Here is a 23763-nt window from a genome sequence, read left to right as displayed (position 1 = left end):
TTGGACTGTGGGGGAAACTGAAGCACCCGGAGGAAACCCACACGGAGAACATGCAAACTCCACACAGAAAGGCCCTCATCGGCCCCAGGGCTCGAACCCAGGACCTTCTTGCTGTGAGGCGACAGCGCTAACCACTACACCACCGTGCCGCCCCTGGCAAGAACGTATCTTTTTTTATTTTTCAAGAATTATTATAGCATTTTTCACAAATTGTGACTGTCATTTCGCTGGTTTGTTTACATTCTAAGTGGAAATGATTTTGTCGGACGTTTTGTCCAAAGATTTTATTTACTGAATTTGCAAAAAATAAAATTGTGGTTTCTCAAAATCCAGTGAATGTGGATAGAATAAAACAGTTATTCCACTCAATCTCATCATACATGGCTTATAGACAACTCGGCGCTACGTGCCTTGTCGGCTATCAGCTCATGTACGACTCGATTTCGTGGAATAATTTAAAAGTTGCTGTCGTCTAGTGGCCCAGGATGTGCGTAAATACCATCATGTGATAGAAACACTTGACCCATTGGCTGCTGGAAGACTAGAAATGTCTCACTATTGTCAACGAATACTATAGTTACTTGTTGTAATCCAGCATTTATTACAGCTGCTTTATCTCACCTTGTACCACTCCTGTAGCTCATGATCCGAAAACTCAGTGTTCTCCCTCAGGTCCTGTAGCATCTCTGGCCTGAGCTTGCTGTTCTGCTTTCCCATGGTGACGAGTCTGTGTGTGCACAGCAATGACACAACCCCAGGGTCAGACCTGCTAGCAAAAACAGACCAATTAAGGGCACACATAGAGCAATATGTTTAATAAGCAGAGATGACCAGACAAGTAGACAGCAAAAAGCCCTCATTACTGCACACAGACCATGCTTGAGTTTCATTAGGAACAGACAGCAGGAGCTACCATGAAGAGAAAATAAACATAATTATATTAGACATCACAAACCCTTTTTAAATCAAAGTACGATGTGGCAGACACACTATAGTGTTGAATAGAATTGATCGCATATCAGTAGAGCAATTTGAGATCATCTCAAATTGCTCTACTGATATGCGATCAATTCTATTCAACACTATAGGAACAACTCCACTGATCTCAAATTGCTCTACTGATATGCGATCAATTCTATTGGCACACTTCATGAAAATGAGCAATATTGTATTCTTTCTTATTTTTGATTCAGATTGTGTTTCTGCTGAGTTTTCTGTTTTCCTCCTACCTCCCAAAACTATGCTAGCAAGTAGGTTTTGTGATGCCAAATTGCCTCTAGGACTGAATGCACGTGTGCTGTGCTGAACTGGCATCCCATCCAGGGTGAACTCTTCTGCCTCATGAAGGTGTTCCTGGGGTAGGCTCCAGATCTACCACCATCCTGACCAGGATAAAGCGGTTACTGAAAAATTAACCAGAACGTCAAGGACGTAGTAGCTCATCTGACCTGCCATCAAAACAACCATAAGTACCAAAACAACAAACAGAACTGAAATGTGAGAGAGGACCAACCTCCACGACAAATTGTTTACAACAGGAAAATCAACAAAAGGGCTAAATTTTGTTCCCCGAGGGAAGATCGACCCAAAACATCGATCAGAACTGAAATCGGGTGAGAACTGCGAGAGGAGATACAATTCTAATCAGAAGTCCCAAAATCCATGAACTTGGCCTAATTAGCAGTTTGTTAGCAAAAATTTGACAATACAATGACTGAATGTTGTGCAGAATGATGAGTTCTTTCAAATAAAACAATCAGAACTGAAATCCATTGAGAATAGAGGGAGGAGATACGATTTACAGCTTTGTTTATTTTCATTTAAATCATATCTCCTCCCTCTATTCTCAGTGGATTTCAGTTCTGATTGTTTTATTTGAAGGCAAGGCAAGTTTATTTATATAGCACATTTCATACACAATGGCAGTTCAATGTGCTTTACAGAAGTAAAAACAAAAACAGTAAACAATAGAGAAATAAAATTACATAAAATAATTTTATCTTTATTCTAAAATAATTAATTAAAAGAATTAAAAGAATTGAAAGAACTCGTCCTTCTGCCCAACACTCAGTCATTGTCAAATTTTTGCTAATGAACTGCTAATTAGGTCGACTTCACGAATTTTGGGACTTTTTTTAACAACTTTATTCATCACACACTTGTGAAATTCTTCTCTGCATTTAACCCATCTGAAGCAGTGAACACACACACGCACACACATGTGAGCAATGAGCACACACACATACCCAGAGCAGTGGGCAGCCATGCTAACAGCGCCCAACTTCTTATTAGTATTGTATCTCCTCTCGCAGTTCTCACCCGATTTCAGTTCTAATCGATCTTCCATCAGGGAGCAAAAATTTGGTATTTGTTTGTTGATTTTTCTGCGGTAAACAATTTGTTTACAGCTTTATTTTCAGTTCAACAAATTGTTTACAACAGGAAAATCAAACAAACAAACGCCAAAGTTTTGTTCCTTGAGGGAAGATCGGCCCAAAACATCGATCAGAACTGAAATCGGGTGAGAACTGCGAGAGGAGATACAATTCTAATCAGAAGTCCCAAAATCCATGAACTTGGCCTAATTAGCAGTTTGTTAGCAAAAATTTGACAATACAATGACTGAATGTTGTGCAGAATGACGAGTTCTTTCAAATAAAACAATCAGAACTGAAATCCATTGAGAATAGAGGAAGGAGATATGACTTACAGCTTTGTTTATTTTCATTTAAATCATATCTCCTCCCTTTATTCTCAGTTTCAGTTCTGATTGTTTTATTTGAAAGAACTCGTCCTTCTGCACATGAGAAATTAGAGAGGAGATACAATTCTAGCGAGAGGACTGGAAAATCTGTTAATTTGGCCTAATTTCTAACTTGTTAGCAAAAAATCTGACAAAACAACGACCAAGTTTTGTGAGGAGTTCTTTCAAACAAAACAATCGGAACGGAAATCCATGGAGAACTGGCGGAAGAGATACGATTTAACTGACTTGTGGACGACGGACGGACGGATGACTGACGCCACGCCATGGCAACAGCTCATAAATTTTGAGTTAACCTCCTAGGGCTTAGCGGTCACATGCGTGGACAGCACTTTTTAGAAATTCGGAACAAGAATCCACATATGTGGACATACTTTTTCTCTAAAAGTACATCTTATCAAAGATGATGCTTAGTTTTTATTCTAATCAGGTTCTAATAAGCCCAAATAGCAAAGAGAAATAAAAAAATGCATGTAAAAAAACAGCTTGGGCCTTAGGAGGTTAATGCACATGAGGACATGTAGAGTTTTATTTCTCATCTCATCTCATTATCTCTAGCTGCTTTATCCTGTTCTACAGGGTCGCAGGCAAGCTGGAGCCTATCCCAGCTGACTACGGGCGAAAGGTGGGGTACACCCTGGACAAGTCACCAGGTCATCACAGGGCTGACACATAGACACAGACAACCATTCACGGTCAATTTAGAGTCACCAGTTAACCTAACCTGCATGTCTTTGGACTGTGGGGGAAACCGGAGCACCCGGAGGAAACCCACGCGGACACGGGGAGAACATGCAAACTCCACACAGAAAGGCCCTTGTCGGCCACGGGGCTCGAACCCAGACCTTCTTGCTGTGAGGCGACAGCGCTAACCACTACACCACCGTGCCGCCTCTAGAGTTTTGACAAAAAAATTATACATCACCTCACCAGAGCTCACATCTGATCAGTGATACTAGATGTAATATGCTAGTGAATTTCGGCAGCTTTTTTAAAAATTAGATGCTCTCAGGAAGCACTTCTTGACCGTGACCGTTCCAAAGCGCTCATCACTGTAGATGTGCCATTTAACGTTTCTCCTTCTCGCCATCTCCTTTAATCTGCTTATTTGGGATCAAAACCGACATCCAGTCTTCTGTGATGCTGCTTTGTGACAATGTCTACTGTTAAAAGTACGACACAAATACAAGTGAACTGAAATCGACCTGAATTAATAGCTGATTTTGAAACATGATGACCTTAAAATAGATATATACTGTACAAATCTGAAACCGTGATCTTTGGGCTGCTCTTTCCCTCCCTCACCACACCATCCTCTTCACAGTAGGATTTGCTCATGTCCTATTCGGGCAAATTTCCAACCTTTTCAAAGCTTTGTTTTTTTAATTATTGTCCTATATTTTAATATTCGCTATTTGAGTTATGAATCATCTCTTTCATCTCGATCATTTTTTTGTTTCTTTGGTTCTCCCGATGGTGATGGATGATACAAAATCTCTATGTGCAACCTCATATTTCAAAGGAATCAGCTTCTAGAGTTTCTACAGACTGAGCAATTTATTTAAAAAAAAAAATCAAATCCAAAGCTGACCATTTGAACGCATTTATTTCAAATATTTCAAGGCTGTCAATATTTTTGACATACACTCACCAGCCACTTTAATAGGAACTTGTTCTTGATTCTAAGATTCCTGTTCTTGGCAGCAGGAGTGGAACCCAATGTGGTCTTCTGCTGTTGCAAGTTGAGATGCTTTTCTGCTCACCATGGTTGTAAAGAGTTGCTAAGAGTTACTATATCCTTCCTGGCAGCTTGAACCAATCTGGCCATTTTCCTTTGACCTCTCTTATCAACAAGGCGTTTGTCTATACCCACTCCTTCAATGTTTTTTTGTTTTCCGCACCATTCTGTATAAACTCTAGAGACTGTTGTGTGTGAAAACTCCAGGAGATCAGCAGTTTCTGAAATACTCAAACCAGTCCATCTGGCTCAAACCAACACCCATACCACAGTGAAAGAAAGTCGCACTTTGAGATCACAATTTTTTTCCCATTCTGATGTTTGAAGCATGGGCGTCACCACCATTGAATGTGAAGTCCTTTCACATTTCATAATTCTTCGTTTGGACCCCCCCCACACATTTAACATATAATATTAGTTCACGCAGCGCCGTTTCTATTGCTTCGTGAAAGAATCCATTCCACTTGATCGATAAGAGAATACACATACCACTGAAAATCCACTCCGGGCTTTCCGGGCGTTACCTACAACAACTTACCGCACACAGGTGAAGTGAATCTCAGTGCAAGCAGAGACATTTTGGTGCAGCTGCTCGAAAGTAGAGGAGGGAACGCCAGCCCCATTGCCACCTCATAATGTCTAGCTTTTGCTAAAACCTTATTCTTTTGTTATATGCCCTCAAAATTAACCCTAGGCCACGTTAAATTAATGTTCAACTAAACAATGAAACAAGCTTAGCCTAATGGGGTATTCTTGGTTGGTGATAAATTGTTTGCAGTATTTGCTCCCTCCCCAGACACAATGGACATAAGGACATTCTTTACAAAGAAGCGGAAAGTCAGTCAGAATTTCCCCACAGGACAGGTTTTTTTTGTCCCAATGGAAATGTTAGAGCAGTTAGCTGGCTAGTCAATGTTAGGAGACGTATCAGCTAGCTTAATGTTAGCTATCATTTAATTCAAACCCAGTAGGCCTGCCTTACTGTAATGCCAAGAATGAGGTCAAGTCTGCTCTGATGATATTTACTGATTCCCTGTTGTGATTTGAAGAACTTGTTTTATCTGGTCTTTGCCAGTTTTCTGGAAAGTAACATGGGCAATCAGTGTATGGGGAAGGAATAGTAGAGAGGAAAGCGATGGAGAGAGATGGATGTTATTCCAGGTGGATTGTGAAGGAAAGGGGGATAAAAGTTATGAAGTGGTAGTACAGTAATTGTGGTGGGACCAATGTAAGAAGGAGTTATATCTATAAATCTATTTGTTATACTAATCTGTAAATGTTACTGTAGTACCACCATTGCATGTAGGTTGACAAAACTGCACTTGTTCATTGTGTGAAGTTCTCTTTTATGTGTCGTTGCTTGACCCAGTGTGATTTTGTGTTATGAAGACTGCATGATGCCATGTCATTTTTGTTATGAGTATCGCTAAATCGGAAAAAAGTAAAATGCACCCACTAAAGTCACTGTTGGTGGTTAACAAAATTGCACTTGTTCATTGTGTGAAGTTATTTTTTTATGTGTCACCGCTGCTTGACACAGTGTGATTTTGTGTTATGAAGTTGGCATGATGCCATGTCATGCCTGTTCATTGTGTGAAATTATGAATATTCTTATTTTACATACAGTTGAGTGTCACTATTGCTTGGCCCAGTGGCATGTTGTGTTACATCTAAAACTAAATAAAAAAGGAAACACAAAATAAAAAGTAAAATGCACCCATAAAGTCATTGTTGGTGATAAACTGTGTCACATTCATCTCATTATCTTAGGCAGAGCAGTGGGTTTAAAAACAGGCTGATGAATATATAGATGAGTTGAATGAGGACTTATTGTTGAGTCTCTAAAATAGTCATTGAATTAAGTGACTTTTGTAGGTAAAATTGTAGGTGCTTAACAACCTGTTAAAAATACACTAGAATGCAGGAAATGGCATCTAATTAATTAAAAATTTTTTGGGGGAGCACCCCCAGACCGGGTGGCACGGTGGTGTAGTGGTTAGTGCTGTCGCCTCACAGCAAGAAGGTCTGGGTTCGAGCCCCGTGGCCGGCGAGGGCCTTTCTGTGTGGAGTTTGCATGTTGTCTGCGTGGGTTTCCTCCGGGTGCTCTGGTTTCCCCCACAGTCCAAAGACATGCAGGTTAGGTTAACTGGTGACTCTAAATTGAGCGTAGGTGTGAATGTGAGTGTGAATGGTTGTCTGTGTCTATGTGTCAGCCCTGTGATGACCTGGCGACTTGTCCAGGGTGTACCCCGCCTTTCGCCCGTAGTCAGCTGGGATAGGCTCCAGCTTGCCTGCGACCCTGTAGAACAGGATAAAGCGGCTAGAGATGAGATGAGATGAGATGAGCACCCCCAGTCCCCCCACCAGTGTGTCCCCCCCACATTAAAAATGCTTCTGACGCCCCTGCTTTGAAGTGAACATTAACTGAAGCTCTTGATTTGTATCTGCATGATTTTATGCACTGTGCTGCTGTTAAGGGATCAGCTGATTAGATAACTGGTGGATGGGTGTACCTAATAAAGTGGCCAGCGAGTCAGTTTTTGGGAGAAAGTCTATTATTGCGAAAATGATGTTCTTATAATACCCTTTTTGTTAAAAGAATAGCATATAGTTTTGTTTGAATGAAATTTTTTTGAATCGTTATGTGTAATGTCGATTTTATGCAAATATTTCGCTCATTCTTTTGAAGGATGCCAATAACTATGGAGCTGAGTGTAACAGTGTGTGTGTGTGTATAGTGTATATATACACCTTTTTATTAATAAAGTAACTCCATTCACTTCTACAAACTCAAAAATGTCCTTGCATTTTTTTAGATGGACTCAAAAATTCATCAAGCCAAAAGGCAAGATGGAAGGAAAAGCTGTTTGAATCAAATGTTTTCATGGCATGTTTTGAGAACACAGTCGTAACTCAGGAGCCAAGAATCTGCAGTAATTAATAACACAGTCGCCCACACACCCTCCATTTCCCAGTCCAGACATGCCGGGAGGAGAGCCATGAGAAAGAAACGCTGGAGGAGGAAGGAGGAGCGATTCATAACTATTCAAGGTCCAGAAGCTTCCAGCACAATGCTTTGGTCACATGGAATTTTTCTCACGTAGCCCTGATGATGAGCTAAAGATGGGATAAAGAAAGCATTAGTGCTGTACCTGCAAAACCACAAATGTGATGAGTCAGAAGTTGATTAAAAAAATTAATTGATTTTTCTGACAATAATTCTGGCTTCAAAGCAAGTCACAGGTTTATATTAAATAGGCATGTCCTTATACATTATTTTTTCTGTAGTAACAACACATTTACAGGGCCTTCTATCAGACAGGATTGAGGCGGAGCGAGAGCCACAGGCGTAGGACCACGTCCTTGTTCGTCTTTTGGAAGGTGGCGTGAGGACTGATCCCTTTTATGCAGACCAAAACAACGCAGCGCTCTGTTAAAAATCAATGAGGAGATCCACGGATGTCCGAACATTGGCCGTTATTTCTCTCTGGGAGGGTTAACGGGTATCTGGATGAATTTACAGCATATTCCCAGTTACCTATGATCACTGAGAGACCACAATGGTATTTCTGAAGCAAACATTTTCAGGAAAAAAAAATGGACTTTGTTTCAGGACATGCAGCTATATGGCTTCTCAACCTCCTTAATGAAATTGTTTGTGACGTAATGTGGCACGCCCACTCATGAGATCGGAACTGCTCCACTTTGGCTCCCATAGAGATGAATTATGTTTCTAAATCTTGGTATATTCTAAAGATCTTTGCTTCTATAATGGACACTCCACATACTCTCAGGCTAATAATGAGCATACTGTTATTTAGCCAAGAAAAATATATAAAAGTTGTTATTCTATCCACATTCACTGGATATGAGCAATCGCATGCTCTGATTGGCTACTCTACTACTAGGCTATCAGCTCATATACCGTGAGTAGAGAAAAACAAAATGGTGGAGCGTGTTGCTGAACCAACTGAGGATGAAATAAAAACTCTACTTGAAAACAAATCCATAAAAAAAGAGCAACAAAATATGGAATAAAAGAATTTGATGGTAAGAACGTCTCATCTCATCTCATTATCTCTAGCCGCTTTATCCTTCTACAGGGCCGCAGGCAAGCTGGAGCCTATCCCAGCTGACTACGGGCGAAAGGCGGGGTACACCCTGGACAAGTCGCCAGGTCATCACAGGGCTGACACAGACACAGACAACCATTCACACTCACATTCACACCTACGCTCAATTTAGAGTCACCAGTTAACCTAACCTGCATGTCTTTGGACTGTGGGGGAAACCGGAGCACCCGGAGGAAACCCACGCGGACACGGGGAGAACATGCAAACTCCGCACAGAAAGGCCCTCGCCGGCCACAGGGCTCGAACCCGGACCTTCTTGCTGTGAGGCGACAGCGCTAACCACTACACCACCGTGCCGCCCTGGTAAGAACGTATCTTTTTTTATTTTTCAAGAATTATTATCGCATTTTTCACAAATTGCTCCTGTCGTTTCGCCGGTTTGTTTACATTCTAAGCGGAAATTATTTTGTCGGACGTTTTATATAAAGTTTTTATTTATCAAATTTGCAAAAAAAATGCTCTGTTTCTCAAAACCAAGTGAATGTGGACAGAAAAAAAACAGTTATTCTACTCAATCTCATCGTACATGACTTATAGCCAACTCGGTGCTACACGTCTCATCGGCTATCAGCTCATGTACAACTCGATTTCATGGAATAACTGTTAAACATGGAAAGACTAATAATAGGAACTTGACTCATGGATGTTTGATCACATTAAAGGCAGCTATAAATGGATAAAAAAGTATGCCATGTCATTCATTAATAAATTACAAAATGGTTATAGTTGCTGTGGTATAAAAGGAATAAAACACTTCAGGACATTCTGTTTTTGGAAAATAATCAACCTCAGGATGGTAACAGTAACTCCTCTTCGTGTTGGGCCGCATCGCACCAACCCACTGTTGATTATTTTCCTATAAACAGCACACTTCAGGATTTTCATTTCTTATATAAAACCCAATCAAATGACTCAATACTTTAAGCCTTTGCCTTTGTTTCTAATATGATCATTTTTCTAGGACTATGATTATAATTATAGCTCGTCCTATACGAGTTCTCCTCCTCATGGCCTCTAGGGAGAATTATAAAAAGTTCTCGCAGTCCACTAAGCTCTGAGGATTTCCAGCTCTTATGCAACGACTCTCATAAACCACAGAGGCTTGGTATTAACTTGTACTTTCTCGCTCAGATCCACATGCACTCTTGACCAGTTAAATCACGTCGGTTAGATCTTTGACCCCGGTTTGGTGTGCTGAATATCAGATTTCTCATAAATGCAAATTCAGTAGACGTCATGTACACGGTCGTTACTAAGTCCTTTAGGACATTGACTTCGCTGGTGGATTTATATCTTGGGATCAAAGCTGCAACATGAAGGGAATGTGGGAAAACACGACAGCAACAACAAACAGAAAGCAGAAGCAGCTTACACTGGAGTCAGACCTAGTGCTCATGTTGGAGAGCTCAGTACACAAACCACTGCTTTAATTGCCTAAATTAATGCTTAAGGTAGACTGCCTTTCAGATTTTTCAAGTGTAGATCATAAAAAGAATTTTCCCTGACACCCAATTATTTTTGTTTAGTGGACCGAAAGCTACCGAATTCAAATCACATACTTCCAATTTCATTTATTTATTTATTTATTTAAATAGAACAATTAATGAATTTAGGGCCACGTAGCCCTAAATTCTCTGCTATTTTTTCCTGCTTCACCATGACCCAATTCAAGATACTACATCATCCATCATGTGGTGGGCTTTCCCCGTTCGCGCAGGGCATTGTGGGATACAAATTTGAAACAGGAGAGAAAAATGGAGGACGTGAGCGTGCGAATGAAACGTGAAAGACCGACTACAGTAATGGAAAATGAGAAGAAAAGACGTTATGTTGCGAAGGAAAGGAAACGCAGGACCAAACTAATAAATATCGGCGGTCAGCGAGCACCTCGGTGTGATCAGCTGTTCGTTTAGCGACAGAATGATGGAACTGTCAGTGCACGGTCAAGGTAAACCTGTAGATGGCAGTAATGCAACACTGAATGCCAGCTGCCGTAAAACCCAAAAGAAGAAGCAGGAATCCCTTCAAATTAAATAACTTCCCAACCACAGAAAGGCCTTTTTTTTTAGATATTACAGAAGTAAACATATCACAATGACCAAATTTCAGGGAACTAAATTTCACCGATTTTATGAAATCGAAAGGCCATTTAGCTTTAAGTTCTCTGCCAGACTGGAAATGGAAATAGCAAACAAAAGGAGGTTCAGTTCAAAACTGGAAATAAAATAAAACAGTTTTGATCAGAGAATGGTCATTTAAAAAAAAAAATCATATATCAGAGGTGGACAGTAACGAAGTACATTTACTTTAGTACTGTACTTAAGTACACTTTTTGAGTATCTGTACTTTACTTGAATATTATTTTTTCTGGAAACTTATGACTTTATCTTCACTACAGTTGAAAGGCAAATATCGTACTTTTCACTCCACTACATTTCTATCAAGGTCCTCATTACTCGTTACTATAAAGCAGCTTAGAAAGTGGATGTTTTTTCTTTTCTTTTCTAAAGCGTGATTGGTTTTTCCTCAGGTGACACTGAGACAGCCTGTCAGTAATCACTAGGGTCACGTCACGTCCATAGACTGTATAAAATCAAGTTCAGTGATTTCTCAGCAGCATTATTTAAACACGATCAGTTGATGGCCGAATGGAAGGAGGCGGTTCTTCTGGAGAATGCACGCACCCATGGCCATACCTAGAACCCATGTTTCAGTTTTCTGAAAGGATTAAAGATTCATTTCATTTTAAATGTTTGCTTTGTTTACCTAAAACGAACCACATCACGGCCTATAAAAACCCACTGGCCAACCTGCGGAAGCATATTGAGGGATGTAAATGTTTTATTCCAAGAGAAAGCTTGCAATGAAGTTGTCTGTGCTTTTAGAGCTCACAATAATGTTCCAATAGCTATGCAGTCTGATTAGTCAAATGACTTTCTATGGATTTGCCCGCCAAGTTGCCATCGCCTTGTCCACGGCTAACGTTTGCACATCGCTAGTGAACTTGGACACGGTCAGTTAGCATGTAAAAACGGAGTTACGCTGACATGAATAGCATTAAATTATCTGAAGTCCTTTCAGAAATGTTTTAGCATAATTTTGCCAAATAAACAGAATGTAGAAAGCTTTCTTTTCTCGTAGCGTTAGCTACCCAATATGATTTCAAGTTTGAAAAGAGTTTGCTAGCATGTCAGGTGGAGCTTCACTGACTAACTAGCTTAATGTTAAACCGCCATGATGGCACAACATGCATTCATTATCTCTAGCCGCTTTATCCTTCTACCGGGTCGCAGGCAAGCTGGAGCCTATCCCAGCTGACTATGGGCGAAAGGTGGGGTACACCCTGGACAAGTCGCCAGGTCATCACAGGGCTGACACATAGACACAGACAACCATTCACACTCACATTCACACCTACGCTCAATTTAGAGTCACCAGTTAACCTAACCTGCATGTCTTTGGACTGTGGGGGAAACTGGAGCACCCGGAGGAAACCCACGCGGACACGGGGAGAACATGCAAACTCCACACAGAAAGGCCCTCGCCGGCCACGGGGCTCGAACCCGGACCTTCTTGCTGTGAGGCGACAGCGCTAACCACTACACCACCGTGCCGCCCACAACATGCATTCATTTTGTAAATCCAGTCGGTTGCTTCAGAGGCATTAGGTTTTGTGAACGTTGTGGCAATAATACAACAATGCACTGACGGAAAATGTACTTTTAATACTTAAGTATTTTTAAAAGCAAGTACTCATCTCATCTCATTATCTCTAGCCGCTTTATCCTGTTCTACAGGGTCGCAGGCAAGCTGGAGCCTATCCCAGCTGACTACGGGCGAAAGGCGGGGTACACCCTGGACAAGTCGCCAGGTCATCACAGGGCTGACACATAGACACAGACAACCATTCACACTCACATTCACACCTACGGTCAATTTAGAGTCACCAGTTAACCTAACCTGCATGTCTTTGGACTGTGGGGGAAACCGGAGCACCCGGAGGAAACCCACGCGGACACGGGGAGAACATGCAAACTCCAAAAGCAAGTACTTCAGTACTTAAATAAAAAAAATTGACTGGACAACTTTCACTTGTATCAGAGTAACATTTGACCAGTGGGATCTACACACACAAGCTGTTTCTAACAAGGTTGTGCAACATGCTATTCATTCCCACACCACATAAGATCTTTGAACACACTCCACGCAGCCTTAATGTCATCCCTCATATCCCCAGATGTCATCCAATGTTATCAGCCCTAGTCATTTTTATTGCTTAATGCCTTTTCAAGAGGTGCTTTAAAGCTAGTCGAAATCCTGCCTTAAATAAAACCACGGTCACATCAGAGAAAGAAGGAACAAGCGACTTTCTTTCCCTCTCAAATACTCTCTCCACAGTAAAATCATTAGCAAATTACAAACAGATCTGTTTCCTTAGGACCCGATGTTATAAAAAGAAGAAGTAGCTCATCTCATAAAAGCCTCTTAGAAAACTTCAGCAAAACACGCAGGAGTAGAAACGCAATTCAATTCTACCATTTGGTCCTGGCTTTGTTTTCAGATGTCCAAGCTTCAATTTTCTGTCCTAAGCAACGGGCTTAACGAGTAATCTACTCACACACTGAACAAATGTCCAGCCTGTTCATCACCCAGGACAAGCTTTCTATCCAGTGATATCTCACACACACAGCTGTTCCTCTATGTGGGTCAGGATCAGGGCTGCTAATCCAGCTGTGAAGGGGTGTATAATGTAATGGGTTGTGTACAGTAATATTGTAACGACGCTGGGGACAGATTGGATTCGACAGGCAGCATTATTAATTTCACCAAATTTAATTCAAAGTAGTTACTGAATAAAACGCTTTAAAGACGAATAACTAACTACTAATCCAAGTCAGTTCCAAATCAGAAGGTGTGGAATAATTTAATATTGGCTGGCTTTTTTTCGTGGTATATCAGATATATTCCATTCAGCTAGCATGATATTGAACGAGTCAACTCGTTCAATATCATGCTAACTGAATGGAATATATCTGACATACCACGAAAAAAAGCCAGCCAATATTATTATTATTATTACACATTCCTTTCGGGTGTTCAACATGTCTTTCTCTTTCAGAATTCTCTCAAAATCTTCCATCCCAGATAACAAAAATCAGTTGAATCAACATTGAAATAGCGTTTGGCAGAAAACATTGAAATAATGTTGAAATGATATTGAAAGTGTCCCCTTGAATTTGGGTTGAATCAACGTTGAATTTTCAACCCTATCAGCATTGAATCAATAGTGATCAACCATCATCTAAATAGAAATTTCTATTTAGATGATGGTTGAATCACTATTGATTCAATGCTGATAGGGTTGAAAATTCAACCCAAATTCAAGGGGACACTTTCAATATCATTTCAACATTATTTCAATGTTTTCTGCCAAACGCTATTTCAATGTTGATTCAACTGATTTTTGCTATTTGGGAATTGCTCAAGGGCACCTCAGCCCAAGGCCACCCCACGTCAACCTAACTGCACATCTTTGGACTGTGGAGGAAACAGACACAGGGAGAACGTGCAAACTCCACACAGAAAGGCTCTCGCCAGCTGCTGGGTTCGAACCTGGAACCTTCTTGCTGTGAGGCGACCATGCTAACCACTGCACCACCATGAGAAATTGGGTTGATGTTGATGTTTCACCGTACACAGTGATGGAAAGGCCTGTCTGTGGACATGAACCAGATATGATATGAACCAGAAAGGATTATACAGTCTTTACCTGGACAATAAAATATTGCCTAAATACAGTACGAGCAGTTAAACTTACTGTACAATTCAAATAACTGCCTGACTAACAAAATATTTGAATATTTGCTCCGGTTTCCCGCACAGTCCAAAGACATGCAGGTTAGGTTAACTGGTGACTCTAAATTGACCATAGGTGTGAATGTGAGTGTGAATGGTTGTCTGTGTCTATGTGTCAGCCCTGTGATGACCTGGCGACTTGTCCAGGGTGTAGATACCCTGCCTTTCGCCCATAGTCAGCTGGGATAGGCTCCAGCTTGCCTGCAACCCTGTAGAAGGATAAAGTGGCTAGAGATAATGAGATGAGAATACATAACATGTCATAATAAGTCTGTATAGTAATCCTCAGTCACTGTTTTATCCTACTCAGTATGGTGGTGAATCTGGAGCCTATGCCAGGAACACTGGGCGTGAGGTGGGATGGGGTTCTTGTCCATCAGAGTACCATGTGTACAAGCACATGTTCACTTAACCACTATTTTTAACCACACTACCACAAAGAGGAGAACTGGCCAGTGTTGTTGAAGCAAATTTCTTCAGTCGCAAGCACGGACAGTCTATGGTCGCAAGTCTCGTCGTCAACGGAGCTCGAGCTCTTCTGAAAGTTCTTCTGAGAGACGGTTATTTGGACCATTCCAAATAGCGTCCGGTACAGTAGAATTTTCTGTTCGTTTTTTCCTTACATGTTGCACACACAAGATTTGCACATAACCATAAATAATAATCTATTCTTCATAGTTCCTTGTGCTCCATTAAAATTCTAAATTAAATAAATGAAATTCAATGAAATATAGGAAACCCCCTCCCACAAAATGGTCTCACCCAGAGTGCACCCCAGGCTCCCGTCCAGTGGTGCAGTGTATGATGACAACAAAATCAACATATATTCAACATTGATCAAATGTTTCCTTCAACCATTACATTGATTCGAACACATTTTTTCAACTTTTTATTTTATCACTGGTTGATTAATGGTTGATCTACCATCAGTGTTCAACTATAACTGTAAATCAACCATCTTGACCAAATATCAACATTGAAATAACATCATTTGCTATCTGGGATATTTAACGAAGCAAACCTGGCGGCCATGTTTGTTTACAAATTGTCACATTCGCTCACTAGCGCGGAAGTTTTACATCTCCAATGTGTCTCTTTTCCAGTTTTTCAATGTCCGTTGGTATGTTTCTCTTGTAAAACCCATAAACTCTAGCCTAGTAAACTAGACCCACCCGCCTAGTGGCCAAAAATACTTTTTCCCTGCGAGTGGGTCTAGCCTCGCACCATATCAACAAAACACCCCGGGCATCAAATCGTGCCCGCCAATCACAACGCAAGGTTTTTGTTTGGATTCTTTGGGCGGGCTTTTGCAGGAGTGACGACAAAGCTGTGCGACGCTGGAGAAAGCACAACAGGAAAGATGGCTACGGCTAGTGAACAGCGCTAGTTTGACTCCGCTTTGGAATCAGTTTTAGAAGAATTAGACTTGGAGTTTTCGTTGAAACATGAGCAGGAAGAGGCTCTCCGCTCATTCCTTTTCAAGAAGGACGTTTTCGCTGTTTTGCCGACCGGCTATGGCAAAAGTCTGATCTACCAGCTGGCTCCGCTCGTAGCCAAAAGGATGGGCTAGTTTGTGCAGTACGAAGAATTAATAAACAGCTTTGAAACATTACTTTTTGATTGTTTCTTATTTTCCCGTTATTTTAAATTTAAGGGAAATTATTTCACCAAACACCACTAAATAAAAACTCTCAAAAACAGTTTAAGCAAACCCTTGAAAAACACTTGAAAAAAATAAGAGTGTATGTTAAGTATGTGGTACAGACTCCAAACTTGTGGTAATTATCTCCAAACTTCTTAATATCTAGAACCTGTTTATTAATTAATACGCATTTTGAAAAATTATTTATTTCAAGGTCTCCCCCACTGCTTTCTGTCGCTCTGACTACGTCACAGTCACTGTTGCGCTGATTGGTCAGAGCGTTGGCCTATACGCACAGAGGCAGTTTGAATGACAGTGGGTTGTTCCACCCCCACCCTTCGGAAATGTCTACGAGCGAGGCCAGACTAAATATTCACATTTAGTCTGGCTTGCCAGGCTACATAAACTCATAAAAGCCTCTTAGAAAACTTCAGCAAAACACGCAGGAGTAGAAATGCAATTCAATTCTACCATTTGGTCCTGGCTTTGTTTTCAGATGTCCAAGCTTCAATTTTCTGTCCTAAGCAACGGGCTTAACGAGTAATCTACTCACACACTGAACAAATGTCCAGCCTGTTCATCACCCAGGACAAGCTTTCTATCCAGTGATATCTCACACACACAGCTGTTCCTCTATGTGGGTCAGGATCAGGGCTGCTAATCCAGCTGTGAAGGGGTGTATAATAATAATAATGGGTTGTGTACAGTAATATTGTAACGATGCTGGGGACAGATTGGATTCGACAGGCAGCTTGGGGTGTGTGTGTGTGTGTGTGTGTGTGTGTGTGTGATAGAACTGAACCAGACAAACAAAGATTAGTAAATCTAGGTGTATAGCTCAGCAGGAACTGCACTCTACATAAAGCTTTTAGTATAAATGAAGTAAAAATGGTAAATCACCTGACCGTATATTATATATCCAGTTTAACTCTCAGGTCCAGAGCTACCATACATTCCTCATTTCTTGCAACATCATTTTCCTGTTAATTTCACCAAATTTAATTCAAAGTAGTTACTGAATAAAACGCTTTAAAAACGAATAACTAACTACTAATCCAAGTCAGTTCCAAATCAGAAGGTGTGGAATAATTAAATAATATTGGCTGGCTTTTTTTCGTGGTATATCAGATATATTCCATTCAGCTAGCATGATATTGAACGAGTCTTCAACTCGTTTAATATCATGCTAGCTGAATGGACTATATCTGATATACCACGAAAAAAAAGCCAGCCAATATTATTATTATTACACATTCCTTTCGGGTGTTTAACATGTCTTTCTCTTTCAGAATTCTCTCAAAATCTTCCGTATTTAACAAAGCAAACCTGGCGGCCATGTTTGTTTACAAATTGTCACATTCGCTCACTAGCGCGGAAGTTTTACATCTCCAACGTGTCTCTTTTCCAGTTTTTCGATGTCCGTTGGTATGTTTTTCTCTTGTAAATATGCATGAAGAATTTCTAATGAAGTTTTGGTCGCCTTTCAGGTCTTCAACGCGTCTTTCTGTTTCCTGGCAAACAAACAAATGATTCTGCACATGCACAGCAGAAAACTTTGAATATTCGCATCAGCGCTGATGTGTGATGCCATGTTGTCTTGACAACCATGCAATATCGTAAACCATATTCAACGCTCATTCTCCATTGGGTAGAGTGATGTAATACACATAGGATAAGTGATATGCTAACACTATTGCATGCTATCAAACCAAATGAATGAAACCCGCTAGGAGGGAATAAAATACATGTTTTTATTCCATAGAAAAAAGTGTCCTGTATGTAGAATATATATTTTTTTAATTCTATCTACATTCACTGGATATGAGCAATCGCGCACTCCGATTGGCTACTCTACTACAAGGTTATCAGCATATATACCATGAGTAGAGAAAACAAAATCCCCCCCCCCAAAAAAATCAACAAAATATGGAATAAAAAAAATTTGATGGTAAGAACATATCTTGTTTTATTTTTCAAGAATTATTATTATAGCATTTTTTCACAAATTGCTACTGTCGTTTCGCCAGTTTGTTTATATTCTAAGTGGAAATGATTTTGTCGGACGTTTTGTAAAATTTTTATTTATCAAATTTGCAAAAAATAAAAATGCTCTGTTTCTCAAAATTCAAATATGTTATGTTATTGTCTCTACAGCAGTGATTCCAACACATAGACTTTACTTAGGTGGACCGTCCAGATATATTAATGGTTGCCAAAGTATACCTGGCAACACATTTTAACAAATAAGTCTGCAGAACAAGATGATCTTTGAGCAATAGATAAATAATAATGAACATAATGTACTGTATCGCTAAGAGGAGCCATTTTGTGCTGAATGAATGGCCAAATAGCTGACCACATGAACAGAGAGCTTTCACGCTGTCGACAATCTTAATCTGTATGCACATCATGTGTTATTGTCAACATTACCATGACAACATGGAGTACTAGAGTCTAGTCAGCGCATTGTATTCAGCTTCGAAATAGAGCTTTTTGCTCTAGCCTATTTAACTGATTATTGTAAGGACATTAACAGCCTGTGTACATTTGGTCTTTCTATTTTTGCGCCTGTAACAGAAATTAATAGGCCGTTTTTGTTATCTCATCTCATCTCATTATCTCTAGCCGCTTTATCCTGTTCTACAGGGTCGCAGGCAAGCTGGAGCCTATCCCAGCTGACTACGGGTGAAAGGCGGGGTACACCCTGGACAAGTCGCCAGGTCATCACAGGGCTGACACATAGACACAGACAACCATTCACACTCACATTCACACCTACGGTCAATTTAGAGTCACCAGTTAACCTAACCTGCATGTCTTTGGACTGTGGGGGAAACCGGAGCACCCGGAGGAAACCCACGCGGACACGGGGAGAACATGCAAACTCCACACAGAAAGGCCCTCGCCGGCCACGGGGCTCGAACCCGGACCTTCTTGCTGTGAGGCGACAGCGCTAACCACTACACCACCGTGCCACCCCGTTTATTAGAATATGATTATTTTTTTAAATATGTAGTTATGATCATTGTGAGTCAAATATATTCTTCTAATTATGTCATAGATCACGACTTTAAAAAAAAAAGTCAGACACCTTTCTCTTGGTATATGGTTTCTTTAAAAAAGCTGCAAGATGAAGTCAGTTCAGGTTCACACACACACACACACACACACACACACACACACACACACACACACACACACACACACACGAAGACTTTGAAAAGACTAAACTCTGACACCCTCTCACATCTGAAGACTCATTTTGCAAAGACTGGAGATCTTACAGGGTCACTAATCCTTGACTTGCAAGTGATGTCAAAGCAAATAGAAACCTGGATGTCGGCCATGTTGGTGGATACACAAATGCGGGGTCAAGCGACATTCCATACAAAACAGTCATGCGTGCGCAACTCTCTTTGTTTTTCCACTGCTTTAAGCGTTCTTTTAGCTATGCCATATCTTTGTGCTGTATATGGTTGTGGTCACAACAGTACTCGTGACCGTGGCACGTTCTGATTTTTTAGAATTCCGTCCGTGATTCGGAAAGAGAGCGAGGAAACTCTGAGGCTTAGTACAGAGAGAAGACGAGCATGGCTGAACAACATTGGCAGGGCTGATCTAGCAGAGGCTAAAACCAAAACAGCTCGTGTTTGCAGTAATCATTTTATCTCAGGTGAGATTCAGAAGCGTCTCAATAATATCATGGAAGAATTTTATTTCGTGTTGCTAGAATTTTGCTATAAAATGAGCATTCTCTTGTCGTGGTTCACTTGGTTGTTGTTATAATTTTAACATGTGTATTACCATTTTGCTTCTAGGAGCGCCAGCAAAATTATACACTAGAAACAATCCAGACTGGGCACCCAGTCAGAAAATGGGCTATGTTTTGTCCAAGGTCGTACTTGATTCTTCGTCAGCCAAACCAGGTAGAACACAATATCTGGGTACTCAATGGTCGGTAGAAGTGACTTACCTTCAGAAAAGTCAGATTTTTTTAAATAATATGGGCCAAAACCACACATATCTATCTTCTCTTTGTATTGAATCTTCATTGGACCGTACAAATCATGGTAATACTCAGAAAATTCAGCATTGTTTACAGACACGCTTTCAGCGGCTGCCATCGTAGTTGCATTGCAAATCTACCATCGTAGCGGACAAAGCACATTTTGATCACATGGTTGCAAGTCATCTATTCCAAGACTGCAACTAGATTCCTTTTGCGATTATTTCCCATCATGCTCTTGTACCCACTTTTCTACTTCCTGTTTGGTGCTGGAGAGAGCTCATCTATTAGTTGTTAACAATGTCCACATCACTATTTACATGAACGAAGAATGAAGACTTACAATAATATTAAACACTGTTATTTTATTGAAGCTTCAAGATGAGAAAAAGACTGACTTAAAGGAGAACTGAAGGCAAATTTTTTATTATCAAAATTCTATTTCTCATTTTATTAAATATCAGAATGCATTTTTGATCGCTATTTTGTCGCTGCTATAGCAAGTTATGAGTGTTTGAAATATGGTATGTAATATATCAGTCCATATGTCAAAGCAATGGCCGTAAACGAGATTCGTTGAGACCTGTGCGAGACATCGTAGGACGGAAGTAAAACGTACAGCGGAAATCAAAGTGACCAACATCTGCCAACGTTGTCAAAAGACGCGCGCGCCCTCCTTCGAATGCTGATGTAATCAAGCTGGAAGTTTTGTTTGTTTTCATAGCAAAGAAAAGTTTGAAAAAAGTAGGCAGTAATCGTCATTTAAACTCGTTTTTGTGCAATATTTCGTTTGGAAAACAGTTTTCAAAATGGCGGCACTGACACCTGGCTGACACTTCACGTTTCGAAGTCTCGCACAAGTCTCGTGAAGATCGCGCGGAAAAGTGACGCCTACCATGGACCAAACGAACTAAATTCAACATGGCTAAAAACCGAAAAGGCCGATAAGTATAATATTTAATTGCAATTAGTTGCCAATACGAGTCACGATATAAGGTTACTAAAACTGAAAACGTAATTGAATAACACATTAATTCAGAAATAAAGCAAGTTTAAAAATGACTTCAGTTCCCCTTTAAGACAGCCATCCTGGCCAATTATTATCAAACAATCAGCACGCTACAACTCTAGAAAACTCTCATGATATTATTCCAACATTTGACATTGTCTGCAATAGTGAAATCGCTTGAAAAGTGGGTTGGTGTAAGGCCGGCATTAACTGTATTTAATAAATATAGTTTGTTTTGCAAGAGAGTTGGCTGGTACCAGCAAAAGTTAGTCGCTAGCTAGTTGTGACTTGTGACAGCATAGCATCTGATGTAATATTGGTAAAGGAGCCCGGAGCAGGAAAACTGGTTACTACAGTGGTGCTTGAAAGTTTGCAAACCCTTTAGAATTTTCTATATTTCTGCATAAATATGACCTAAAACAACATCAGATTTTCACACAAGTCCGAAAAGTAGATAAAGAGAACCCAGTTAAACAAATGAGACAAAAATATTATACTTGGTCATTTATTTATTGAGGAAAGTGATCCAATATTACACATTTGTGAGTGGTAAAAGTATGTGAACCTCTAGGATTAGCAGTTAATTTGAAGGTGAAATTAGAGTCAGGTGTTTTCAATCAATGGGATGACAATCAGGTGTGAGTGGGCACCCTGTTTTATTTAAAGAACAGGGATCTATCAAAGTCTGATCTTCACAACACATGTTTGTGGAAGTGTGTCATGGCACGAACAAAGGAGATTTCTGAGGACCTCAGAAAAAGCATTGTTGATGCTCATCAGGCTGGAAAAGGTTACAAAACCATCTCTAAAGAATTTGGACTCCACCAATCCACAGTCAGACAGATTGTCTACAAATGGAGGAAATTCAATACCATTGTTACCCTCCCCAGGAGTGGTCGACCAACAAAGATCACTCCAAGAGCAAGGTGTGTAATAGTCGGCGAGGTCACAGAGGACCCCAGGGTAACTTCTAAGCAACTGAAGGCCTCTCTCACATTAGCCAATGTGAGAGAGGCCTTCAGTTGCTTAGAAGCACATGGACAAGCCAGAAGCCTATTGGAAAAATGTTTTGTGGATGGATGAGACCAAAATAGAACTTTTTGGTTTAAATGAGAAGCGTTATGTTTGGAGAAAGGAAAACACTGCATTCCAGCATATGAACCTTATCCCATCTGTGAAACATGCTGGTGGTAGTATCATGGTTTGGGCCTGTTTTGCTGCATCTGGGCCTGGACGGCTTGCCATCATTGATGGAACAGTCAGTACGTTTACATGCACATCCAAATCGAGCTACTGTCGGTAATCGAGCAAAGGGTCCCAGCAAGGGTGCCAGAGAAATCCAATCCTATATGCACAAGTGAAATCGGGCTATTGTGCAAGGTGCATTGTGCACCCGAGCCACATGTGGCGCTACACGCCCCATCGTGTTGGTACACTTCCGGTTGTGGTCATGAAGAAGAGCTATAGTGTTGCCAGATACTGCTGACGTATTCCAGCCCAAAACATGTTCAAATCCGCCAAAATGCACTTAAAACCTCCCAATCTGGCAACACTAGCAGTTCCGTGTTCAAGCTGTTAGGCTTGCTCTAACAGACTGTATGGCTACAAACTGTCCGGCGCAGACTACTGTTTTGTAAGACAACTTATTTTGCACAATAATATTTTTCTAAAGTCCATTTTTTGCTTACAAAAAAATATTTTTTTTGCTTACAATTTAACTTATGTCTTAATAAACACAAAAAGTTCAATTGTTTTGTTTTTATTGACATTCTTCAGATGTTGGACATACATATATATATATATATATATATATATATATATATATATATATATATATATATACACACACACACACACACACACAAATAAAATGACTTGTTTATGTACACAATTCACAGCTATGCAACAGCTGTACAGATGTATTTGGTGATACAGTAAGTGAGCTAAATTTTAACAGTGCAAACAATGCCACAAAAAGAAAAGATTCATGCCGTTGTCATGATTCGTTGTCATGCCGACCGAGGCTGTTGTTTTTCCCGCTTTTGGTCTCGTCACTCGTCACTTCCGGAAGGGGCAGCACTGAAGTAAGCGGCTCGACTACGTAGCTCGATAGGGTTTACATGCACTAAGTAGCTCGGCTACAATCGCATAATCTAGGTCGCGTAGCTCGATTGCGAGAAATCAAGTTCGGTTCAATTTCAGCCTAGCTAAGGTGTTTACATGCCATTTAGAGCTTCGATTTCAGTCGAGCAACGGCAGAAATTCGATTTTCTCTATGTGCATGTAAACGCACTGACTGAATTCTGAATTATACCAGCGAATTCTAAAGGAAAATGTCAGGACATCTGTCCATGAACTGAATCTCAAGAGAAGGTGGGTCATGCAGCAAGACAACGACCCTAAGCACACAAGTCGTTCTACCAAAGAATGGTTAAAGAAGAATAAAGTTAATGTTTTGGAATGGCCAAATCAAAGTCCTGACCTTAATCCAATCAAAATGTTGTGGAAGGACCTGAAGCGAGCAGTTCATGTGAGGAAACCCATCAACATCCCAGAGTTGAAGCTGTTCTGTACGGAGGAACGGGCTAAAATTCCTCCAAGCCGGTGTGCAGGAC

General features: G+C 40.5%; 1 protein-coding gene across 2 annotated transcripts in view; it reads right to left on the bottom strand.

The window, feature by feature from the left end:
* hpca (hippocalcin) overlaps nucleotides 1–23763 on the bottom strand; it is a 119603-nt gene that overhangs the window by 34102 nt on the left and 61738 nt on the right. The window contains exon 2 of one of the 2 annotated variants that reach the window (XM_060942028.1): nucleotides 622–766. In XM_060942028.1, the coding sequence (XP_060798011.1) occupies nucleotides 622–717 (96 nt within the window). In that variant the 5' untranslated portion in view covers nucleotides 718–766. The remainder of the gene's footprint in view (nucleotides 1–621; nucleotides 767–23763) is intronic. The other variant, XM_060942029.1, reaches the window with a different exon arrangement.

Source organism: Neoarius graeffei, chromosome 16, assembly GCF_027579695.1.
Source record: "Neoarius graeffei isolate fNeoGra1 chromosome 16, fNeoGra1.pri, whole genome shotgun sequence".
NCBI lineage: Eukaryota > Metazoa > Chordata > Actinopteri > Siluriformes > Ariidae > Neoarius > Neoarius graeffei.
The sequence above is the reverse complement of the archived record's forward strand: the minus strand, read 5'-3'. Positions and strand labels throughout refer to the sequence as shown.